The sequence below is a fragment of the Scyliorhinus canicula genome, chromosome 10 (assembly GCF_902713615.1).
Source record: "Scyliorhinus canicula chromosome 10, sScyCan1.1, whole genome shotgun sequence".
NCBI classification, from domain to species: Eukaryota; Metazoa; Chordata; class Chondrichthyes; order Carcharhiniformes; family Scyliorhinidae; genus Scyliorhinus; species Scyliorhinus canicula.
Window position 1 is genome coordinate 111,939,308 of NC_052155.1, and position 23,202 is coordinate 111,962,509.

The following is a 23,202-nucleotide window of genomic DNA, read 5'->3' on the forward strand; positions in this document are numbered from 1 at the left end:
CAGCATGGACATGACAGGCCAAAAGCCTCCTTCTGTGCTGTAAGTTTCCATGATTCTATGATAAATTCATTGAGCCACCACAGGAACTTAAAACTGTCAATAACATGGGATGAACCCTCACATCCACTTTAGGTTCATAACTGGAAGAGTACAAAATTTGATTGCTTTCCTGTACCTACATATGCACAAAGTCAAATTCAAATAAAGGTTTCTGGGTTGTTACTTGTCAGACAGGAATATTACTGTGAAGTTAGTGTGAGTATAGTTGAGGAGGATATTAGACATTAGCATCTGTATCACGAGACAAAAGTACATGAAAAGCTTTGCCCGACCTTTCTGACAATTCATAGTTTTTTGTTGAAGTAATGCAGTTGTCCTCAAACATTTCCACCTTTGCTCAGTGGCAGCACTTTCACCTTGGAATCAGAAAGCTTTGGTTCCAGTCCTCTTATGGACTTGACCACAATCTAGGCTGAAGGAGTGCTGCATTCTGACATCTTTAGGATGAGACATTAAACTGAGAAACCACCTGACCTTTCAAGACCCCAAAGAGAAACTGGAGGGTTTTCCCAGTGTTACAGCCAACCAGCCTCACCAAAATCAGCTAAAACGGCTAGCTGGTTGTGGGCTCTTGCTGTGTGCAAACTGGCTGCTGCATTTTTCTACATAATAGCGGTGACACTTTAAAAATATTTTGTTGACTGTAAAGTGTATTGTGATGTCCTAACGATATGAAAGACAGCATAAACGTTGAAGCAGAGAAAAATATATGTGAGGTATAATAAACATTCATTACTGACCATTACATTTCTTCTTGATAGAGGAATCATACATGCCTTCTTTACACATGTATTTACAGTTTTGCTATAAACAGTTAACATCTTGGTCCAAATCAGTACAGGCACATGTTTAAATCTTAGCTATTGCTCTAAACATTTTACTGTTAATAAAACAGTGTACGGAACAAGAACAAAGAACAATACAGCACAGGAACATGCCCTTTGGCCCTCCAAGCCTGTACGGTCACGATACCATCCTTGGCCAAAACCCTCAGCACTTCCTAGTGCCGTATCCCATCCTATTTATGTATTTGTTGAGACGCCTTTTGAACACCGTTAATCTTTCTTTTTGTTTTAAATTTATAGTACCCAATTCATTTTTTTTCCAATTAAGGGGCAATTTAGTGTGGACAATCCACCCATCGTGCACATATTTTGGGCTGTGGGGGCGAAACCCACGCAAACATGGGGAGAATGTGCAAACTCCACACGGACAGTGACGCAGGGCCGGAATCGAACCTGGGACCTCAGCGCCGTGAGGCAGCAGTGCTAACCACTGCACCACCGTGCTGCCCTTGAACGCCGTTAATGTATCTGCTTCCACAACCGCCCCTGCCAGCGCGTTCCAGGCACTCACCACCCTCTGTGTAAAAGAAAAACCTGCCTCTCACATCTCTAAACTGTGCCCCACGAACCATAAACGTACGCTCCCGAGTGACTGACCTTTCCACCCCGGGAAAGAATGCCTGCACATCCACTCTATGCCTCTCATAATCTTGCAGACCTCTATCAGGTCACCCCCAACCTCTGTCGTTCCAACAAAAACAATCAGAGTCTATTCACTCTCTCCGCATAGCCAACCCCCTCCAGTCCAGGCAACATCCTGGTAAACCTCCTCTGTACCCTCTCCAAAGCCTCCACAACCGTCTGGTAGTGTGGCGACTAGAATTGTGCACAAAATTCCAAGTGCGGCCATACCAAGGTTTCATACAATTGTAGCATGACTTGCCAGTTTTTATACGCGATGCCCCGTCCAATGAAGGCAAGCATTCCATATGCTTTCTTAACTACCTTGTCGACTTGTGTTGCTACATTCAAAGATCTGTGGACCTGTACGCCCAGATCTCTCTAACTTTCTATATCATTTTTAATTACATTCAGAAAACATTGTACATCTCTTACCTGTTCAGCACCCAAAGAGGACAATCCTGATGTAGGCACAGAGGTCATTGAGGTCATGCTAATCTGCCCTGACATCTGATTCATGTTGCTCATACCGGCAGTATTGGTTGCCATAGAAACACTGATATTCATATTGTTGCTGTACATGCTGGTGTTTGCCTGTTGTCCAAACTGTGGTGGGGATGGCTGTGAAAACATGCTGTGTATAAAAGGGGAAGCAAAGAAAAAACAACTATTAGACGAAGTAGATTTCCCCCAAAATAATTTATCACATAGATCTCATCTGACATGTCATGAGTCTTGCATTATTTTGCCAAATTATTTTGCAGTGGCATTAGCTGCCAAATTTAAGTCACAATAGTTTTGTTTGTATTTTTCGTACTAAAATGCTTTCCCCACAACTAGAACAAATTATTCCAACACTCTACTCACTGATCTCTCATTATCCATACGCACAAACGTGCTAACCCAAAATGCAGTCATCTGTGTCACAGAACACAGAGTGCAGGAGACCATTCAGCCCATCGAGTCTGCACTGACCCACTTAAGCCCTCACTTCCACCCTATCCCCATAACCCAATAACCCCTCCTAACCTTTTTGGTCACTAAGGGCAATTTATCATGGCCAATCCACCTAACCTGCATGTCTTTGGACTGTGTGTGGCAACTGGAGCACCCCGAGGAAATCCATGCAGACATGGGGAGAACGTGCAGACTCCCCACAGACAGTGACCCAGCGGGGAATTGAACCTGTGCCCCTGACGCTGTGAAGCCACAGTGCTACCCACTTGTGCTACCGTCATGCCCCATACTAAAGCTCACTCGATCATCTCTAGTCCTCACTGAACTATGCCACTCACTACCCCTAAAATTAAATATCCATGTTCCTTTGTAAAGCCTTGATGCATACTGAATTTTCTTAGCAGCTTTAACACGCAAGTGGTTGTCACAATCCAATACAGAGGTTTTCTGTATAGTGAAGATCTTATTGCGTTGGAACCTGTGGACAAAGTCTGTACTTTTTGTGACAGACACAAATTGAAAAGGGCAACTGACTCTCCCAGTTCCTCAACCAACAAAGACTGAAAGTCAGAATTGGAGACCAAAACTTTTAGGTGAAACTATATAAACAAAGATAAAATTATCAGAGCTCTGGAGAAGTTGAACCAGTGCAGTATAGGCAGGTTGAAGAAGAGGGGCCAGATCCTAGAGGAGCTGAAATTCAGAGCTTTGAAGGGTTTTGTGACTGTGTTTGATGACCTACGTATATTCAGAGCAGACTGCCAAGCTTATTCGTAAAATATATCTTAGTTGTATCTAATGCGTAGTTTATAATTGACTGCAATTTTCCTGTTAATTAATGTTCCCCTATTGTTAATTTTGAGTTTTAGAGTATAGGTGATTAAGAAATGTTTGCTTTGTTTGACTCTTGTCTACTAAAAATCCTTCTGTGTCAAACTGGAGTCTTGAGGCTTCATTCCTTTAGTAAATAACTGGGACTTCAGACTTCTGCTACTTAAATTGATGGTCTCTACCGAGATTGTAACACTGTAGACATTACAACACAGCTTTCTACCAATTGATTTCTGTTTACCCTTTCCCATTCAAATATGGCTGTCGTAAAAACTACCTAAAAAGTGATATTGGCTTTCACAACAGCAAGTATAGAGAATGTTAAATCAACATTGATGGCTGTTTACCTTTCTGCAAGATTTAAACAACTCCTCTCCACATAATTACATAATCTGATCCCCACCGCCAATCAATAAGTACATTACTCTTTAAAAAAAAATTCTTCGAGAGTTAGCAACACTGGCAAAGGCTGTAATTATTGCCGACTGCAAGGTGATTGGCCAGTTCCTCAGGACTGATGCAGTTACTATGGCAAAGATATAGTCTCACTGAGAGGAATTCACGCCGCATTTCCCTTTAGGCTAGGGACAAGGTTATTTTACCGAGCTCCCACACCTGGTTGTATGTATATAGAACACTTTAAAGCTTAAAATAAAACTTTATGGGAGAAAATCAGAAATACCCATTTCCATTTAGGTTTCCCTGTGGCCAGCCATTAATCTCCGAAGGTGACTGGTATGTAGTTGTAGATTGAGACTGCTGCATCATTGGACTCTGTGTGTGACTCATCCGTGGGGACAATAATGGGCTCTGGGGAGTTGTCGCCCCACCAAATCCTGTATCAGACTGTTGACTGATCCCTGTGAATGAACAAACCAGATGTAGTAATTTTGAAAAAGCTATTATTCTTGTATAAAATGTTAAAATATGTAAAGACAACAAATTTCAAACAATTCTCCTATCTAGATAACAAAACAATGTCCAGAGTATTAATTATTAAAAATACAAAAATAAAATCTAGTTAAATGTCAACATGGCCCCTTTAGTTGGCTAGTCAACGTTGAGGCCATTGCAGTCAAGGTTTATCCATACCCAACAAACAAGACACACAGAGGATTCCTGAATAGGGGCATGGGCCCTGGAATAAAGAGCACAATTGGAGTCAGACTGGCTAATTCCAAAGAGGCCATGATTTATAATTTATAAGGTTTCCCCACAATACATGATGCATTAACCCCACTAGACACCAGAGAATTAAAGTTACTGACTGTGTAGCATACAAAGGTATCAACACTCATTATGGTTTTGTGTTGTGGGGTCAAGGGAGAAGTATAGAAACCAAAAGTTGTCATTTTAACTTGTCTGAATTCAAAATGTGATGTGCATGTTCTTGGAAAATGTCTACAATCAATCTTAACAAGCTGTTGGCAATGAAATTACCGTATTAATAATTCCACTACTGTACTAGAAGTCCCCATGTGCCACCCGTGCCACCATGGGGCGACACAGTGGCTAGCACTTCTGCCTCAGCACCTGGGGCCTGGGTTCAATTCTGGCCTTGGGTGACTGTGTGGAGTTTGCAAGTTCTCCCCAAGTCTGTGTGGATTTCCTCCGGGTGCTCTGGTTTCCTCCCTCAGTTTAAAGTTGTGCAGGTTAGGTGGATTGGCAGAGAACAGGGATGTACAGGTTAAATTACGGGGATAGGGCGGGGGAGTAGACATCTGCAGAGTGCTCCTTCAGAGGGTTGGTGCACACGCAAAGGGCCAAATGGCCTCCTTCTGCACTGTAGGGATACTATGAATACCATTTTTTATTTCAGGTTAATTTTGCTTTTAAGTCGAATTTACTTTAGAATCACTGCAATACATGATAAAGGAGCAGAGGAATTAAGGCTGTATAGTTGAGTTGGGATACCGTAAATCATGTATGATTAATAATGCAGTTTGCATAGCAGCTGAGAGCCTACTCTTGAAAGTAATCAAATTATTTCAAATGTGCAGTCAAAACTTGATATCTTAGGTGCTGCATGAATCCCTGTTCTGGTTAGAACATACGGCAAATGGAAATCATTACCCAATTTCTAAACTTTGGATATGTGCATCAAAACCAAAAAGCACATATAATATTTGAAATACTTTAAAAAAAAATTACTTTATCTTAATTACAAAGCCAGGGCTCAGAGTGTGGACAGAGGCGAACCCCTAATCCAGCTCCTTGCCTGCTCCAAAAACCAATCCAAATTGAATCAAATTCATGGTCCCCATAAAGGAGACATACCAGATCTGAGCCAAAAGGCTCAATCTATGCACAATCTTAGCCAAAAGGCCGAGAAGCGATTTGAAATACTTTTTAAGCACAAGATGCCATTTGCATTATTGGTTGGATGCAGGGTGCTATTTTGCAATTATCTCAGTTTGATAACAGGCCAATACGAAACTGCTGATGAAAGACTGGTACGTTTATCATGGTATATTATTCGATAAGATTGGATCAGTTGAGGGCAGCACGGTGACGCAGTGGTTAGCATTTCTGCCCCACGTCGCTGAGGTCCCAGGTTCGATCCCGGCTCTGGATCACTGTCCGTGTGGAGTTTGCACATGCTCCCCGTGGTTGCCTGGGTTTCACCCCTACAATCCAAAGATGTGCAGAGTAGGTGGATTGGCCACGCTAAATTGCCCCTTAATTGGAAAAAATGGCTTGGGTAATTTAAATTTTAAAAAAAAGATTGGATAACTTTTGGAACGTACCAGCATTTTCAAGTTTTGTAAAGATAGGACATACTGAGCAAAGTTTTTTCTTTAAATAAAGAAAAAAGTTTATTTACAAATTAAATCGCCGGGGCAGCACGGTGGTGCAGTGGTTAGCACTGCTGCCTCATGGCACCGAGATCCCGGGTTCAATCCCAGCCCCAGGTCACTGTCTACCTAGCCTGCACATCTTTGGATTGTGGGGGTGAAACCCACTCAGACACGGGGAGAACGTGCAAACTCCACACGGACAGTGACCCAGAGCCGGGATCGAACCTGGGACCTCGGCGTCGTGAGGCAACAGGGCTAATCCACTGCGCCACCGTGCTGCCCCTTAGGGTAGGTGAATTGGCCACACCAAATTGCCCTTTAATTGGAAAATAATAATTGGGTACTCTAAATGTATTTTTAAAAAATCAAATCTCTGGTCGTTCGCGGACAGTAGGATTCTCTGGTCCTGCGGGCTTCCCAGCAGAGTGGGGTGGGAATTCCATTTACAGCGGCGGGAGCAGATAATCTCACCGGCAGCGTATGGCTCACCCCGACATGCCGCCGGGAAAGACCCGGCTAGGAGGCCGGTGAATCCTGCCTATTGTTTCACAAAATTACTTGCTAACATGGTCTCATGGAAAATATTTTAGTCAGTCAGGATTTGTAAATCTAGAATATATTATTTAATTTTCTGTGCCACTCTATACCTGAAAACTACATTTTGCCTTGACTCACTGTGTAGTGAGGTTAGAGGCTAAGAATATTTGATCAAAGTGTGCCGAACTTAATCACTCCCTGTTTTACTGTCATATATTTTGCGCTGAGGACGTGGGTTTGATCCCTGCCTCGCTCACTATCCATGTCACGTTTGCACATTCCCCCCGTGTTTGCGTGGGTCTCACCCCCACAACCCAAAGTTGTGCAGGCTAGGTGGATTGGCCATACTAAATTGCCCCTTAATTGGGCAAAAATTAATTGGGTACTCTAAATTTATTTTTAATAATGCTACATGCTTTGTTTCTGTCCATTTGCTCCATTATAAATTCCTACAATCCTCATGGTGCCGAGGATCCCAGTTCAATACCGGTCCTGGGTCACTGGCCATATGGAGTTTGCACATTCACCCCATGTTTGCGTGGGTCTCACCCCCACAACCCAAAAATGTGCAGGGTCGGTGGATTGGTGACTCGAAATTGCCACATAATTTGAAAAATTAATGAACATTTATAATGGAAACAGGTTATATAAACCAATCACATTTATTACACTCTCCTGAAAAGGGTAGTCCTACAAATATTTTTCACCATAATTTTAAAAAACAATTTAAAGAACCCAATTATTTTTCTCTCTTTTTTTCCCGCAATTAACGGGGAATGTACCGTGGCCAATCCACCTATTCTGCACATCTTTGGGTTGTGGGGGTCTGACCCATTCAAACACGGGGAGAATGTGAAAACTCCACACAGACAGCAACCCGGGGCCGGAATGTTTCACTGATAGTTCTAAAATTCTATCACATCCAGTATTAACTCAGAAGCTAAAGACTACCTAAAACAAATCCAACTCCTTTGTATTCATGTATGTTTAACAGCAACAAAATGTGCAGACAAATAATAACCACAGTCCTCAACGTAAAAGCTCCCGTGTTCAATTTGTTTTTCTATGCTGCTTTCATACGACCTAAAACAAAGAGCTACCTAAAAACAAATGTTGCAATATCACCATTTAAATCCAGAATTCTACCTTCAAAATAATTTATAGATGTTTGAGTGATTGGCTGCCTACATTAAGATAGTTGCAATACTCTACCATGGATGGTATTGATGGAACCGTGACTTTTTTTATTGCATAAATAAGTGTGTGATGTGCCTTTATTGGGTGCATCACAGGTATGAAATTTAATCCAACTAATTCAAGCGCTTAATGCTTTTCCCCAGCATCAGCTGTAGTGGAACTGGAAACTTGCTTGCAGTAAAGCCTTTTACTGGCTTTGCAATATTCTTCTTAAACTCTACAGAATACCAAGCAAGCAGTACATTTCCATTCTCTGCACAACACCAATCAGTGGGCACGAAGAAGTACTACAACATTATTTATTTGGGTGAAAAGGGACATCCACAAATGACAGGTTGGTCCAGCTTCCAAACAAAATTCTTTACTGATGGATTAGGATTGGTAGTTCTAAAGGAAAGAGTAAATTATGCTTTTTATTGAAATACAAGACATATGAGCAGGCGTAGCTCATTTAATCCCTCAAGTCTACTCCTGCTATTCAATAAGATTATGGCTGATCTGATTATGGCCTCAACTGTACTTTCCTACCTGATCCATATTCCTCGACTCAGTTGTAAATCAAAAATCCGTCTAACTCAGCTTTATATTCAATGACCCAGCCTGCATTGCTGTCGGTGAAATAGAATTCCAAACACTAGTGATCCTTGAAAGAAATTCTTCCTCGTCTCCACCTTGACCTCTTATGTTTGAACTGTGGCCCCAAGCCCCAGATTCCCCATGAGGGGGAAACATCCCCTCAACATCCAATCTGTTAGCCCCCTCAGAATTGGATGCTTCAGGAAGAACATGATGGGCCGAATGGTGTCCACCAATAGCATTGGTGGAAAACATTCAGCCCATCATGTCTGTCTGTGCCAGTTCTGGTTCTTCAAATAACATTGTCTACTGTAAACCTACTTATTTGTCCTTTGCCCACCATACTTACACATTCCCTTTTGCCATTCATCCAGTTCCCTAATGATTTTATAGTTAGCGTCTTACTAGTCACTTGTCGTAAAGCATTCCATATTCAAATACCCATTTTGTTACAAATAAATAGGAATTGTGAGATTGGGATCAATAACTTGATCCAGAATTTGTAATCCCTGTCAATCATTTTTGAACAAATAAAATCACAATGAACTTAGTTTTATATACAGAAAATATCATTAACATGCAGTATAATGAAGTTGTGAGAAAAGATGTTAGTTCTGGGAGATTTTCCAGAGGCTGAAGACTTGTGCTCTCATAGAATTATAGCACCATTGACCAGAACGGAGTTGAGCAGTGCATGCAAATTAGTACTGAAAGTTCACATTCACAAAAAAGGGAAGACGGGTCAGGATAAATGAGATAAGGTAAAGATATTACAAGCAACAGCTCCACACCCAATGCAAAGCCAAAATTGATTTGTTCAATCATTCCCAACACACAAAAGAAAAAGAATAGTACAATTTTTATAATAAATGCTTTTGCCATTCTAATAGTTAACAGCACTCAGAGGAAAGGCAGTACCTGAACTGGGAAACTGGAAGGCATTGTGCTGCATTTGGGGACTCATTACAGGCCCAAACTGTCCTCCCACATTTCCTATCATTCCCTGGTTAGCCAGATTCATCTGGGAGCCATGCAAGGAGCTGTGAGAGAGGAGCTGTGACCCAGGATTTGGGGACACTGGGGAGAAAGGACTGGTGGAAGGTGGTGGGGAAGTAAGCCCAGTACCATAGTTTGGAGGGTATGGGAACTGTTGTGGTGATGCCTGAGGAATCCGAGGAGTGCTCATGGCACCTGCCATGGTGCCCGAGGCTGCCATGTTTGCTGGGATGTTCAAACCCTGCTGCCGCATCATCATGGTTCTCTGCTGCACTTGCTGCTGCAACAAATGTCTCTGACGTAGGTGCTGACTCAAAAGTTCACGCTGTCTCTGGGCCAGCATTTGTGCATTAATAGGTCCCTGAAGAATAAATGGAAAAAATATTTATGGCATTAACATTCAAATATTAGAAACTTCTTAAAGACTAAATATTACAGAGTGCTTTTCACTGAATATTTACATAGATAAACTTTGCTCACATTTATATATCTCATTATCTAATGTATGACCCTGAAAGCTAAAGTACAGTGCATTACTTTAACCCTAATAAGAGCACCTTCCATAACTGTCCACATCAATTCACATAGTAATTTTTACAATACAATGTTTTTCAGTACTTTTAAGTTTCTAAACTTACACATAGGATATATTTTACCGACATTCATGGATAGTTGATTGACAATGCAACTGAAATCCATAGAATTCCTATAGTGCAGAAGGAGGCCATTCAGCCTATTGAGTCTGCACTGACCCTCCAAAGGAGCACCCCCGCCCCAATCTTTGGAAGCCTTACTTCTGCCCAATCTGCCAGATTGAGCTATTTTATGTGTAACACTATAATTCTACACACATTTTATACAGGCAACATTATTTTTCCTTATGCTAAGATCATTGAAGTCCTGATGTTTTTCAGAAAAGTGTTTATAAAATAGTGTTCATAATTAATTGTTCAGTTATTTTTAATTTATTAATCTATGTTTTAAATTGTATCACCACAGAGTCAAGTTTCACATTAATGTCAGGAGACCATTATCCCAGTTCGCATCATTTTATTCCAAAAACTAAACTATTTGAATATTGGAAGATTGTAGAGCTTTCACAAACTTCTCTCCGATACTCACACCCGAATTACAAATGCACATTTAACAGGTATGCCTCAAAGTAGCTATTTTTAAATCAGTTTTACATATAATTTCCACTTCCCCACTTTTCTCACTTCCTCATCTGGAAACACTCGTACTGACTGCAATTTCACCAGTTCTTTGCTCAAGGTAGCAAGTTGTAACTTTTAAGCTAACCAGTAAACATTGGTAAGGATAGGATCAGCTTGACCGGTCTGTTGGTCAATGACAGTGAAAGTGTCCTTTCCAGCAGGATCACCGTCATCAGGGATGAGAATCCCGATTGATTTTACATTCCTTACTGCAAGATGCAGAGGGCAACTTCACTCTTATTGAGCTCAACCAACTCAGCTAAGACTAGGGATCATACTTCAAACATTTCAGAACGAATAGGTCAGTACTAGATGAGGTGGTGTTCTCTCTCACCCTCTAAACTAGTGAAGAAAACACAATTGTTTTCTATTAAGGATAACTAAAAGAAGTGAGAAGCTTCTCACACCAGTTTCTGATACCTACCTGACCACTCATCTGTGGTGGCACGCTAGCCCTAAGAGGTAGATTCATGTTGGAGACGGTGGTAAGTGGATTCATCAGTGGCTGACGATTCTAACAAACCAAATAAAAATTAAGACATTGGTTATTCGTAGGAAAATATTGACAGTATAAAAGCAAGACACCAAGATGCAGGTGGAAATACCAGTTATTTCAAAGACCTGAAACACCAAAATATCCTTAGTATGAGAGATAGAAACAGCTTTATGATCGTCTTTCACATAAAGGGTAGGAACAAAATGGTTAATTCAAGACTTAGGATGGAGGACAGCTAATGTACATTGTTTAAATAGGGACAGGTCAGTCAGTCTATCTTTTGTGGTGGGAAAGTTATTGCAAAGATTCTGAGGGACAGTATAAATTTTCATTCAGAAATAAGCAGATTAAGCAACGGCAGTCAGCATGTACCTATTAAGGGAAGGTTGTGTGATTTAATTTTTTGTGGAGGCAACAAGGAGGATTGATGAGGACACTGCATTTCGTGCAGTCTACATGGATTTTAGCAAGATTTTTGATAAGGTTCCATATTGTAGTGTAATTCAATAAAACATGAAAGGAGTCCTGTAAACATCAAACTTTATTCTTTTTAAAAATTGACTTTTGTTGAACCGAAAGATGGCTGCTACAGTTACATGCCACAAAGGATTGGCCATCTGACCTGGAAGCTTTGAACAGAGATTACAAAGCAAAATAGTTCCACTGTCATCCTTGTAGAATCTCACACCCCGTTGTAAAGCCACATTCTAAGCTGGAAGATTAACAGAAGAGTTGGCTCCCCACCCAGGCCGGTAACAAAGACAGATATAACAAAATTCATTATGCTTGTTGACAGCCACCGTTTCACACCTTCGTGAAAAAATAATTTTGGCCAGAAGCACAGAAACTGCTCATGAAGCTGCAATGAACATCACATGACCCATGCTTTTTAATATTACATTTCTAGCCTCACAGATCATTTCCAACCTGAAAAGATCAGCAGGGCTCCCAGCTGACCGCCAGACGTCCACCATCTCTCAACTCCACAATTCCTGTTTTACTTTAAAACAACCCTCATTCGTTTTTGAGGGCTTTTGTGTTGCTGTTTCCAACTAAGGACTCATCTGAACTGAACTCTGCCATGAAAGAAACTCCCTCTAGACGTGACTTTCTGGATTCTGGAACTCGTATGAACTTTTCACTTCTGTGCTTATTTTATGTTGTCATTCATAGTTGTAAAAACTTTTGTCCCGTATATGTGGAGAGAGTGCTTGCATGCGTTTGGGGAGCGGGGAGAGGGGGGCGAGCGTGTGTGTGTGTGTGTGTGTGTGTGTGTGTGTGTGTGAAGAGCGTGCGTGTGTGCATGTAGTGAGTGAAGTGACTGATTGCAGACATTCCAACTCCAGGTATCAATGTGAAATAAACTGGTCTTCTGAGTTAATCATAGAGTTTGCTGCATGTTACTTATAAAACTGGAGCACACAATCAGAGTTTGGGGAAGCACGTCATGGCCTACTTAAAAGGAGCGCGGGGCATCGCCAGCGAAGCGGGAATGCCTGAGCCAATCCCGGAGCGACAGGTACCCGCCAGTCCCAACTGGACCAGACCGGCCCACGCACAACCCCCTCAAGTGACCCTGACACCGCCACCATCATCCACGACCCCTCTGAACGCAATCACCTACCTTACGCAAAGCCAGCCCTGCCAGCCGAGAGCAGCTACCAACACAGGAAGAGGGGAAAACGCGCTGGCCTGAAGGTGAAACTTAAATTACGTGGCTTCAAGACTCCTCTCCCCAGCCTACTCCTGGCAAACATCCGAACGATTGAGAACAAGCTGGATGAGAACAAGCTGGATGACTTCAACGCTAGACTTACCTCCCAGAGTGAAGTGAGAAACTGCTGTGTGCTCTGCTTCACCGAGACATGGCTCAATCCAGCCACACCAGATTGTGCCATCCAACCTAAAGGTTTTTCAATCCACCGAATAGACCGCACAAAGGCCTCAGTCGAAAGGCAGGGGTGTTTGCCTCATGAAAAACACCTCCTGGTGCTCGGATGTGGTGTCCCTAGCCTGCCATTTCTCCCCAGACCTAGAATAGCTAACCATGAAGTGTCGCCCCTTCTACCTCCCACATGAATTAACCTCTGTACTCATCTCAGCCATCCCAGGCGGAAGTGAAGAAAGCACTTGACGAACTACATTCCACCATCAACAACCAAGAAACAAATCACCCCGAAACCCTGACAATCGTGGCCGGAGACTTCAACCAGGCCAGCCTCAGGAAGGTCCTACCCAAACTCCATCAACATATTTCCTGCTCCACCAGAGGTGCAACCCTGGACCACTGCTACACGAGCATCAAAGGAGCCCACCGCTCCATTCCCCAATCACACTTTCGCAAATCCGACCACAAGCCGGTATTCCTACTTACGGCTTACAAACTGCAACTCAAGCCAGACTGAGCCAGTCAAGAAAACTGTGCAATGCTGGTCCGAGGAATCTCAAGGACATCCTCCGTGACTGCTTGGAGAATGTGGGCTGGTCCATATTCAAGGCTGCAACAGTTAACCTGGACAAGTACGCCACCACGTCACAGACTTCATCAGTAAGTATGTCGAGGACTGTGTACTAAAGAAGACAATACGGGTATTCCCCAATCGGAAACCCTGGCTCAACCAAAAGGTTCACTCCCTGCTGAAGTTCCGGACGGAGGCGTTCAAGTCTGACAACCCGCTTTGAGCAGTCAGCCAATGTATCAGTGCCACCCGCCCCAACAGCCCTGGACACACCCATACCCACTATTACAGCCTCAGAGGTGAGAGCTGCCTTCTTGAAAGTGAATCCGCGGAAAGCGACGGGCCCCGACGGAGATCCTGGGTGAGCAGTCAAATCCTGCGCAGACCAGCTGGCAAGTGTATTCACAAACATCTTCAATACCTCGCACTCCGATCAGAAGTCCCCACCTCCTTCAAGAAGACCACCATAATACCAGTACCAAAGAAGAAAAAAATAGCCTGCCTCAATGACTACCGACCGGTGGCCCGAACATCTGTTATCATGAAATGCTTCGAGCGGCTAGTCATGAGACGGATCAATGCCAGCCTCCCAGACTGTTTCAATCCATTGCAGTTCGCCTATCTCCGCAACCGGTCCACAGCAGACGTTATCTCACTGGCTCTGCAATCAACACTCGAACACCTCGACAACAAGGACACCTATGTAAGACTGCTGTTCATAGACTACAGCTCCGCCTTCAACACAATTATCCCAACAAGACTAATAACCAAACTCCGCAATCTTGGACTTGACCCCTCCCTGTGCAGCTGGATCCTCGACTTCCTCACTAACAGACCACAATCTATCAGGATAGGCAACACCACCTTCTCCACAATAGTCCTAAACACTGGAGCCCCGCAAGGATGTGTGCTCAGTCCTGTACTGTACTCCCTGTACACACATGACTGCGGCAAGATTTACCTCCAACTCAATCTATAAGTTTGAGGATGATACGACTGTGGTGGGCCGCATCTCAAACAACGACGAATCAGACTACAGGGGGGAGATAAATCACTTGGCTGCATGGCGTACCGAAAACAACCTCTCTCTAAATGTTGGAAAGACCAAGGAACTGATCCTCGACTTTAGGAAGCTTAGCACGACACACACTCCCGTCTGCATCAATGGCTCCGAAGTGGAGATGGTCGATAGCTTTAAGTTCCTGGGGGTCACCATCACCAAGTCTGTCCTGGTCCACTCACGTTAATGCAACAGTCAAGAAAGCCTAACAACATCTCTACTTCCTACGGAACCTAAAACAATTTGGCATGTCTGCATCGACTCTCACAAACTTCTACAGATGTGCGATAGAGAGTATGCTATCCGACTGCATCACAGCCTGGTATGGCAACTGCTCGGTCCAAGATCGCAAGAAACTGCAGAGTGTGGTGAACTCAGCACAACGCATCACACAAGATTGCCACCCCCACATTGATTCTGTATACACTTCCCGTTGCCTCAGGAAGGCAGACAGCATTATCAGAGACCCCTCATACCCAGGCATTGCCTTCTTCCAGACCCTTCCATCAGGCAGAAGGTACAGAAGTCCGAAGACCCGCACATCCAGACATAGGAACAGCTTCTTCCCTACAGCTACAAGATTCCTCAACGACTCCCCCTCGGACTGATCTGTTCCCTGTAAGAACACTATTCACAACGCCCTCTGCTGCTCTTGCTCATGTATTTGCTTTGATTGGCCCCTTGCTCTGCACTGTAACCAATCACTGTTTTGTCGATGTTCTCTGTTGATTATTCTTGTGACTACTATGTACGTACTGTGTACGTTCCCCGGCTGCAGAAAAATACTTTTCACTGTACTTCGGTACATGTAACAATAAATCAAATCAAATTTTAAAAAAAATCAAAAATAATTCAAAACACCTCTGCTAATGGATAGACGGTGAGAGAACAAAGAAATTCTGTTCTTTTTTCTCTCCTGTCTGTAACAAGACTGGCCATCAAATTAAAAGCCCATGAGATCAAAGGTAAAATGCCAGTTGAATACAATATTTGGTCAGAGGCAGGGTGCTGATGGTTGATGAAAGTTTTTGTGACTGGAAAGCTATTTCCTAGGAAGATGGAAAATTATAGAAAAATTGCTATGTGATTGATAATAAAAAAGACATATCAGAAGTTAACAATAGACTAGTCATGTGAGCAGAATAATGGCAAATGGAGTTCAATCCAGAAAAGTGAGAATATATATTTGGGGAAAATGAACAAGGGAAAGGAATGAACAATAATTGGTAGGATAATGATATGTGTAGTGGAACAGAGGGACCTTGAACTCCATGTTCACAGATCCCTGAACGCTGGTGGACAGGTGGATAAGGTGGTCAAGGCGGCAAAATACTTGCATTCACTAGCTGACACAGTAAAGAGCTGTGAGGTTATGTGGAACTGTATAAAACATTAATTAGACAACAGCTGCTGGCATTTCTGTTCACCAAACTATAGGAAGGATGTGACTGCGCTAGAGGGAGCGTATAGATGATATTTGCAAGGATGTTTCCTGAACAAGAAAATTTTAGTTATGAGTATATTATTGGATAGGCTAGAGTTGTTTTCTTTGGAACAGAGGAGGCTGAGGGAAGAGCGAATTGAAATGTATAACGTTATGATTATAAAATTGAAGTTGATAGGAAGGTGCTACTTCCCTTGGTTGAATGGTCCAGAACCATGGACTACATATTCAGATTGGTTTAAAGGGGATTGAAGGGGATTCTTTTCACCCAGCAGATGAAGGAAACTAAGAATTCAGTGCCTGAAAGGCAAGTGGAGGTGAAACCCTCAACTTTAGATAGCATGTGTGAATGCACTTCAAGTTCTGCAACTTATAAGGCAAGGCAACAAGAGCTGGAAAATGGGACAAGGCTGGATTGACTCTGGATGACGACCATGGACTCGATGGGCAAAATGGCTTCCTTCTGTGCTGAAAATTTCAATCAGCTGGATTTTATAGCCCACCTCCACTGGGGGGGGGGGGGGGGGGGGGGGGGGGGGGGGGGGGGAAGAGAGGAGGGAAGGGAAGAGAGAGAGAGCGAGAGAGAGAGGACGACTCCTTAATCCCATCCTGGCCTCAAAAACCCAACCTCAACCCCCTTGCTAGGCCATCTGATCCCTTTCCACTCGATAAAGGTCTGGGGTTTACTTGGCTAGAAGATCCATCGTGGTACTGCCTGCAATCCTAGCAGTGCCAACTACTCAGTTCTGCTGCTGCTGGGACTGCTGGAGCAGCTAGTCAATCAGACTGGCTTTCAGCTCCCCACTATCAGCCTGGTTAACTCACCGGCACCATGTTAGCGGTCCAGGGTCAGCCTTTTCAAAAAGAAAAAAAAAAAAATCGGCTGCTGGGTGACTTGCAATGGGGGTGTGAGCAATAAACCCTGCCCCACATGAAATTCAGCCCCATGATTCTAGAGTACTACATACAGCTCTGGCCACCACATCACAGGGACGATGCGATTGCACTGGAGAAGGTACAGAGATTCATGAGGGAGTTGCCAAGGTTGTAAAAAGAAAAAACTGGATAGGCTGGAGTTGTTTTCCTTGAAACAGAGGTGTATAAAACTATGAAGGCCCTAGAGAGAGTGAAGAGGGCTCATTTCCCTTAGCAGAGAGGTTAATAACCAAGGGAAATAGTTTCAAAGTAATTAGCAGGAGGGGAGTTGAGTAGAAGGGTCTTCTCCCTGACGGTGGTGGGTGGGGTGTGGGGAAAGAGATCTGGAGGTCGCTGCCTGAAGAGGGAAAGTGGGAACTGGATGACGGCTCTTTCTCAGCTGGCAAGCACACAATGGGCTGAAGGATGTCCTTCCTTGCAGTACATTTCTATGATTCTTATTAATGGACACTGCTAGAATGTTCCCAAGACAAATGTCATTCTTTTCAAGCAGAATCGGAGGAGTAAACATGAACTTCGAAATGACTATCAGAAATTACCATTTGCTGTCCTTGAAGCCTCTGCTGCAGTTGAAGCCGAAGCTGATTGGGTGGGTTGGCTACCATACCAGGAGACCTTAGCCCAGGCCGTGGTTGCATTCGTAACATTGAGTATCCTGGTCTCTGCCCCATTTGAGTAGCCAAAGAATGAAAGTTAGGTTCCTGCATGTTAGAGTAGGTTCCTTGTACTACAGTGGTCGGCGAACCGTATGGCTGATTATAAACTTGAGGCTTTTCTACCATCATTGTGGATTTCTGACTAGAAAACGATTCTGCCTGGTGATCCACAGTTTGGCTCTGTGAAAATAAAAGCAAAACTATAATTAAGAGAGATATGCTGAATGGTCTTTTCACTTTGAACAAAGAATAACACAGCACACAAACAGGCCAGGCCCTTCGGCCCTCCAAGCCTGTACTGGTCATGATAACAATCTTGGCCAAAACCATCAGCACTTCTTTGTGCCGTATCCCTCTATACTCATTCTGTGAGTTATTCTGAGATCTGAGACATTGGACAAATACTAGTCAAGCTAAAAACAGAAAATATAAAGCTAAACTTGTACTAAATTAAACCTTCCCATGTTGCAATAGATGCTGCACTTCAAACGTAATTCAACGGCCTGTTATGAAATCCAACTTACCTTAAAGTCCGGAGCAGAGGTTCAGGACCCCACCTCCTGGGGAACCGATTCCCCCACCCCCCCAAAGTCCCAGGAGTATCTCCACATGTGCAGAGGAGGAGTAAGCTGAGAGTGTGTAATTCAACATTTCAAGTTCTTTGGGCTGAGGGTGGGCTAGTGCCCCCGTGCAAAAGGGAAAATAGGTGCAAAACCATTTGTGCCATTGGTGTCTCAGGCAAGGTTCAAGGAGAGGGGACAGGGAGAGGTTCCAATTAAGCAGAGAAAAAGGCTCAAAGCAGGAAAAGGGGTACAGTTAGTAGACTTTAAGTGAAGAGCATGCAGGATCAGCCTGGGCGATCCAAGAGGGCCCAGGGGCAGTCCGGGCGATCCAAGAGGGCCCAGGAGCAGACCAGGCGATCCAAGAGGGCCCAGGAGCAGACCGGGCGATCCAAGAGGGCCCAGGAGCAGTCCGGGCGATTCAAGAGGGCCCAGGAGCAGTCCGGGCGATCCAGGGGAGCCCAGGAGCAGTCCGGGCGATCCAGGGGAGCCCAAGAACAGTCTGGGCGATCCAGGGGGGCCCAGGAGCAGTCTGGGCGATCCAGGGGGGCCCAGGAGCAGTCTGGGCGATCCAGGGGGGCCCAGGAGCAGTCTGGGCGATCCAGGGGGGCCCAGGAGCAGTCTGGGCGATCCAGGGGGGCCCAGGAGCAGTCTGGGCGATCCAGGGGGGCCCAGGAGCAGTCTGGGCGATCCAGGGGGGCCCAGGAGCAGTCTGGGCGATCCAGGGGGGCCCAGGAGCAGTCTGGGCGATCCAGGGGGGCCCAGGAGCAGTCTGGGCGATCCAGGGGGGCCCAGGAGCAGTCTGGGCGATCCAGGGGGGCCCATGAGCAGTCTGGGCGATCCAGGGGGGCCCATGAGCAGTCTGGGCGATCCAGGGGGGCCCAGGAGCAGTCTGGGCGATCCAGGGGGGCCCAGGAGCAGTCCGGGCGATCCAGGGGGGCCCAGGAGCAGTCCGGGCGATCCAGGGGGGCCCAGGACCAGTCCGGGCGATCCAGGGGGGCCCAGGAGCAGTCCGGGCGATCCAGGGGGGCCCAGGAGCAGTCCGGGCGATCCAGGGGGGCCCAGGAGCAGTCCGGGCGATCCACGGTGGCCGAGGAGCAACCCGAGCGATCCAAGAGGACCCAGGACCAGTCCGGGCAATCCAAGAGGGCCCAGGAGCAGTCCGGGCGATCCAAGAGGGCCCAGGAGCAGTCCACCAGAAGCAGTCCGGGCGATCTAAGAGGGCCCAGAAGCAGCCCGTGCGACCCGGGGGGCCCAGGAGCAGCCCGGGCGATCCAGGGGAGCCCAGGAGCAGCCCGGGAGATCCAAGAGGGCCCAGGAGCAGTCCGGGCAAACCACGGGGGACCAGGAGCAGCCTAGGCTATCCAGAGGGGCCCAGGAGCAGCCCAGGCGATTTAGGAGTAGCCCGGGCGATCCAGGGGGGCCCAGGAGGAGCCCGGGCGATCCACGGCAGCCCAGGAGCAGTCCAGACGATCCAAGAGGACCCAGGAACAGTCCAGGCGATTCAAGAGGGCCCAGAAGCAGTCCGGGCGATCCAAGAGGGCCCAGGCGATCCAAGAGGGCCCAGGAGCAGCCCGGGCGATCCAAGAGGGCCCAGGAGCAGCCCGGGCTATCCACGAGGGCCCAGGAGCAGTCTGGGCGATCCAGGGGGGCCCAGGAGCAGCCCAGGCGATCCAGGGGGGCCCAGGAGCAGCCCAGGCGATCCAGGGGGGCCCAGGAGCAGCCCAGGCGATCCAGGGGGGCCCAGGAGCAGCCCAGGCGATCCAGGGGGGCCCAGGAGCAGCCCAGGCGATCCAGGGGGCCCAGGAGCAGCCCAGGCGATCCAGGGGGCCCAGGAGCAGCCCAGGCGATCCAGGGGGCCCAGGAGCAGCCCGGGTGATCCACGGCACCTAGGAGCAGCCCGGGCGATACAAGAGGATCCAGGAGCAGCCTGGGTGATCGAAGAGGGCACAGGAGCAGCCCCGGAGATCCAAGAGGGCCCAGGAGCAGTCCAGGGGATTCAAGAGGGCCCCGGATCAGCCTGGGCGATCCAAGAGCATGCAGGAGCAGCCCGAGCGATCCACGAGGGCCCAGGATCAGCCTGGGCGATCCAAGAGCATGCAGGAGCAGCCCGAGCGATCCAAGACGGCCCAGGAGAAACACTGCAAACCTAGGCAGCAGAAGGTTGGTGACTCCATGCTGTGTGCGTTGGGGAAACTGTACCCCTTTGGAGCAGTAGTGCTCTCACTGGTGTTGCTGAAGAGCTGAAGTTGCACATTTGAGTTGTACCTCGAGTGCGTACTTGGGAATCCAGGGGATTGGATTCTTGGGAGATGAGATGGAAATCCTGTGAAATGGGCTGTTGTGGAGGCAGTTTTGCCAACACTTCAGGTTGGGGGCAGGGTCAAGGGAAATGCCGATTCGGGGGGACCACAGATTTGAGCCAGGGAGGTGGGATGGAAGTTTTCGGAAATGGGAAGAGAAGGGGATTAAGACGCTAAAAGATGTGTTTCTTAGGGGTCGGTTTGCAGGATTGAAGGAGCTGTAAGTGAAGTATGGGCTGGAGCAGGGGGAAATATTTAGATACGTGCAGGTTCGAGATTTTGCCAGAAAGGAGATACAGAGCTTCCCGGTGGGGCCGGCTTCCACATTGCTGGAGGAGGTGCTGACGACAAGGGGATTGGAGAGGGGGGTAGTGTCAGTGGTGTACGGAGCTATTTTGGAAAAGGATAAGGCACCACTGGAAGGGATTAAAGCAAAGTGGGAGGAAGAGTTGGGATAGGTTATAAAGGAGGTGGTCTGACGAGAGGTGCTCCGGAGAGTAAATGCCTCCACCTCATGTGCGAGGATGGGGCTGATACAGCTGAAGGTGGTATCCAGAGCACACCTCACGAGGGCGAGGATGAGCCGATTCTTTAAAGGGGTAGAAGATGTGTGTGAGCGTTGTGGGTGGGGCCCCGCTAATCACATTCATATGTTTTGTTCCTGTCCAAAGCTAGAGGTTTACTGGGAGGAGGTTTTTAGGGTAATTTCCAAGGTGGTGCATGTGAAACTGGACCCTGGTCCCCAGGAGGCCATATTAGGGGTGTCGGACCAGCCAGGGTTGGAAACGGGTATTGAGCCAGATATCGTAGCCTTCGCCTCGTTGGTCGCCCGAAGGCGGATCCTGATGGGTTGGAGAGCAGCCTCTCCACCCTGGTGTGGCGGGGGGACCTGTTGGAATTCTTGACCCTTGAAAAGGTTAAGTTTGAACTGAGGGGGGCAGCACGGTGGCACAGTGGTTAGCATTGCTGCCTACGGCGCTGAGGACCCGGGTTCGAATCCCGGCCCTGGGTCACTGTCCGTGTGGAGTTTGCACATTCTCCCCGTGTCTGCGTGGGCTTTGCCCCCACAACCTAAAGATGTGCAGGTTAGGTGAATTGGCCACGTTAAATTGCCCCTTAATTGGAAAAAAATAATTGGGTACTCTAAATTTTTTTTTTTTTTAAAGTTTGAACTGAGGGGAAGGACGGAGGGGTTCTACAAGTCATGGGCATTATTCATTATGCACTTTCAAGAACTGGATAACATTGAATATTAGTTGGGGGGATGGGTGTGCGGGTTGTGGGGGAGGGGGGGGGGCTGTGTGTATTAAGGGTGACTATGGGTGATCCCTGATTCTTTTTTGTCATTTGTTTATGTAAACATGCGGGCTGATGTTTGGGGGTTGGTGGGAGGATGGGACCGTTGTTATTGTTTTGGGGATTGCCATATTTGTTGCTGATTATTGTTTATTGTTGGTGGGTGTAAATTTGGGAGAAAATGTGAAAAAGGAGAATAAAAATATTTTTAAAAAAAGAAATGGGCCGTTGTTGAAGTTGTCGGAGTTGGAGCCACTTTTGGAGAGAATTACAAAGTGAAATCTTCAAAGGTGAAAGCTGGAATCCTTCATGAGAGAGAGAAAGAGAGATAGGCTTTCAATGATGTTGATTGACTCAGTGTTTACTGATTTCTGGGTCGATTGCTGCCAAATCTGTCGGATTTGTCTTGGTCACACCTACTATTCTTGTGTAGCGTGTTGTGGTTGACCACAGTTTACCTGCTGATTAATGTACCTCATATTACCCTGAATATTAGAGTATCAGATAGATATTTTAAATTTTATCTTTCTGACCTTGAATCGTAAAGTTTATTTTTGTTCGTTTAAAGTGGTTTTACCTTCTTAACTAGTGTCTTAAATCTCAAACTTTGTCTACTTAAAACAAAACGTTGTTGGTCCCTAATGGATTGCTCCAAAAACTGGATGGTCAAGTCCAGGATCATAACAGGCCAGAAACCATTTGAGAAGTCTGGTACTCATGAATGGCACTATATAAATGCACATCTTTTATCTAAATACAAGAAAAACCTATACTACCATTTACATTTAAACAAATAGTTTCTCAAGGAGCTGCAAATGTATTGAGACTTACATAATGCAAACACCCTTCATTCACAATTGCATTTATGAGTAATAATTTTCAGAATTAGCATAAATGTTTCTTTTTTTTTTAAATTAAAAAGCCAACAATGAAAACACATCATTTAGCTGCTGGTCAAGTGCCATATATGAATCCTTATGTGGGAATGAGCCAGAACCAATTCTAAACTGCGCAGCCGTGCAACAACCAAAAAGCTCTAGGTGGAATAGTCAGTCCCTTTAAAATACACGACAAATAAAAGCTAGAGGGCATTGTTGGTCAGAACTCAGTCTTTATAAAGTGAACAAATTCTAATTCTGCATCTCACATTATTATTGAACAGACAATCACTGCTAATTTGATCTTGTAACTGAAGGAATAAACATTTTTCAATTATAATATTCCCAGTCATTTAAACTATCACAATTTTAATATTTCCAATTTTACCCTTGTTTTTATGTTTTTAGAATTTAGAGTACCCAATTATTTCTTTTTTTCAATTAGGGGAAAATTTAGCATGGCCAATCCACCTAACCTGAAC

General features: G+C 45.6%; 1 protein-coding gene across 16 annotated transcripts in view; it reads right to left on the reverse strand.

Moving 5' to 3' along the window:
* Nucleotides 1-23,202, reverse strand: part of ncoa2 (nuclear receptor coactivator 2) — a 361,025-nt gene that overhangs the window by 27,171 nt on the left and 310,652 nt on the right. For 13 of the 16 annotated variants that reach the window (XM_038809570.1, XM_038809585.1, XM_038809580.1 and 10 more), the window contains 5 exons: nucleotides 17,567-17,863; nucleotides 11,057-11,146; nucleotides 9,341-9,779; nucleotides 3,997-4,174; nucleotides 1,962-2,160 (listed from right to left, as the gene is read on the reverse strand). In XM_038809570.1, the coding sequence (XP_038665498.1) occupies nucleotides 1,962-2,160; nucleotides 3,997-4,174; nucleotides 9,341-9,779; nucleotides 11,057-11,146; nucleotides 17,567-17,863 (1,203 nt within the window). The remainder of the gene's footprint in view (nucleotides 1-1,961; nucleotides 2,161-3,996; nucleotides 4,175-9,340; nucleotides 9,780-11,056; nucleotides 11,147-17,566; nucleotides 17,864-23,202) is intronic. The other 3 variants (XM_038809586.1, XM_038809584.1, XM_038809582.1) reach the window with 1 other exon arrangement.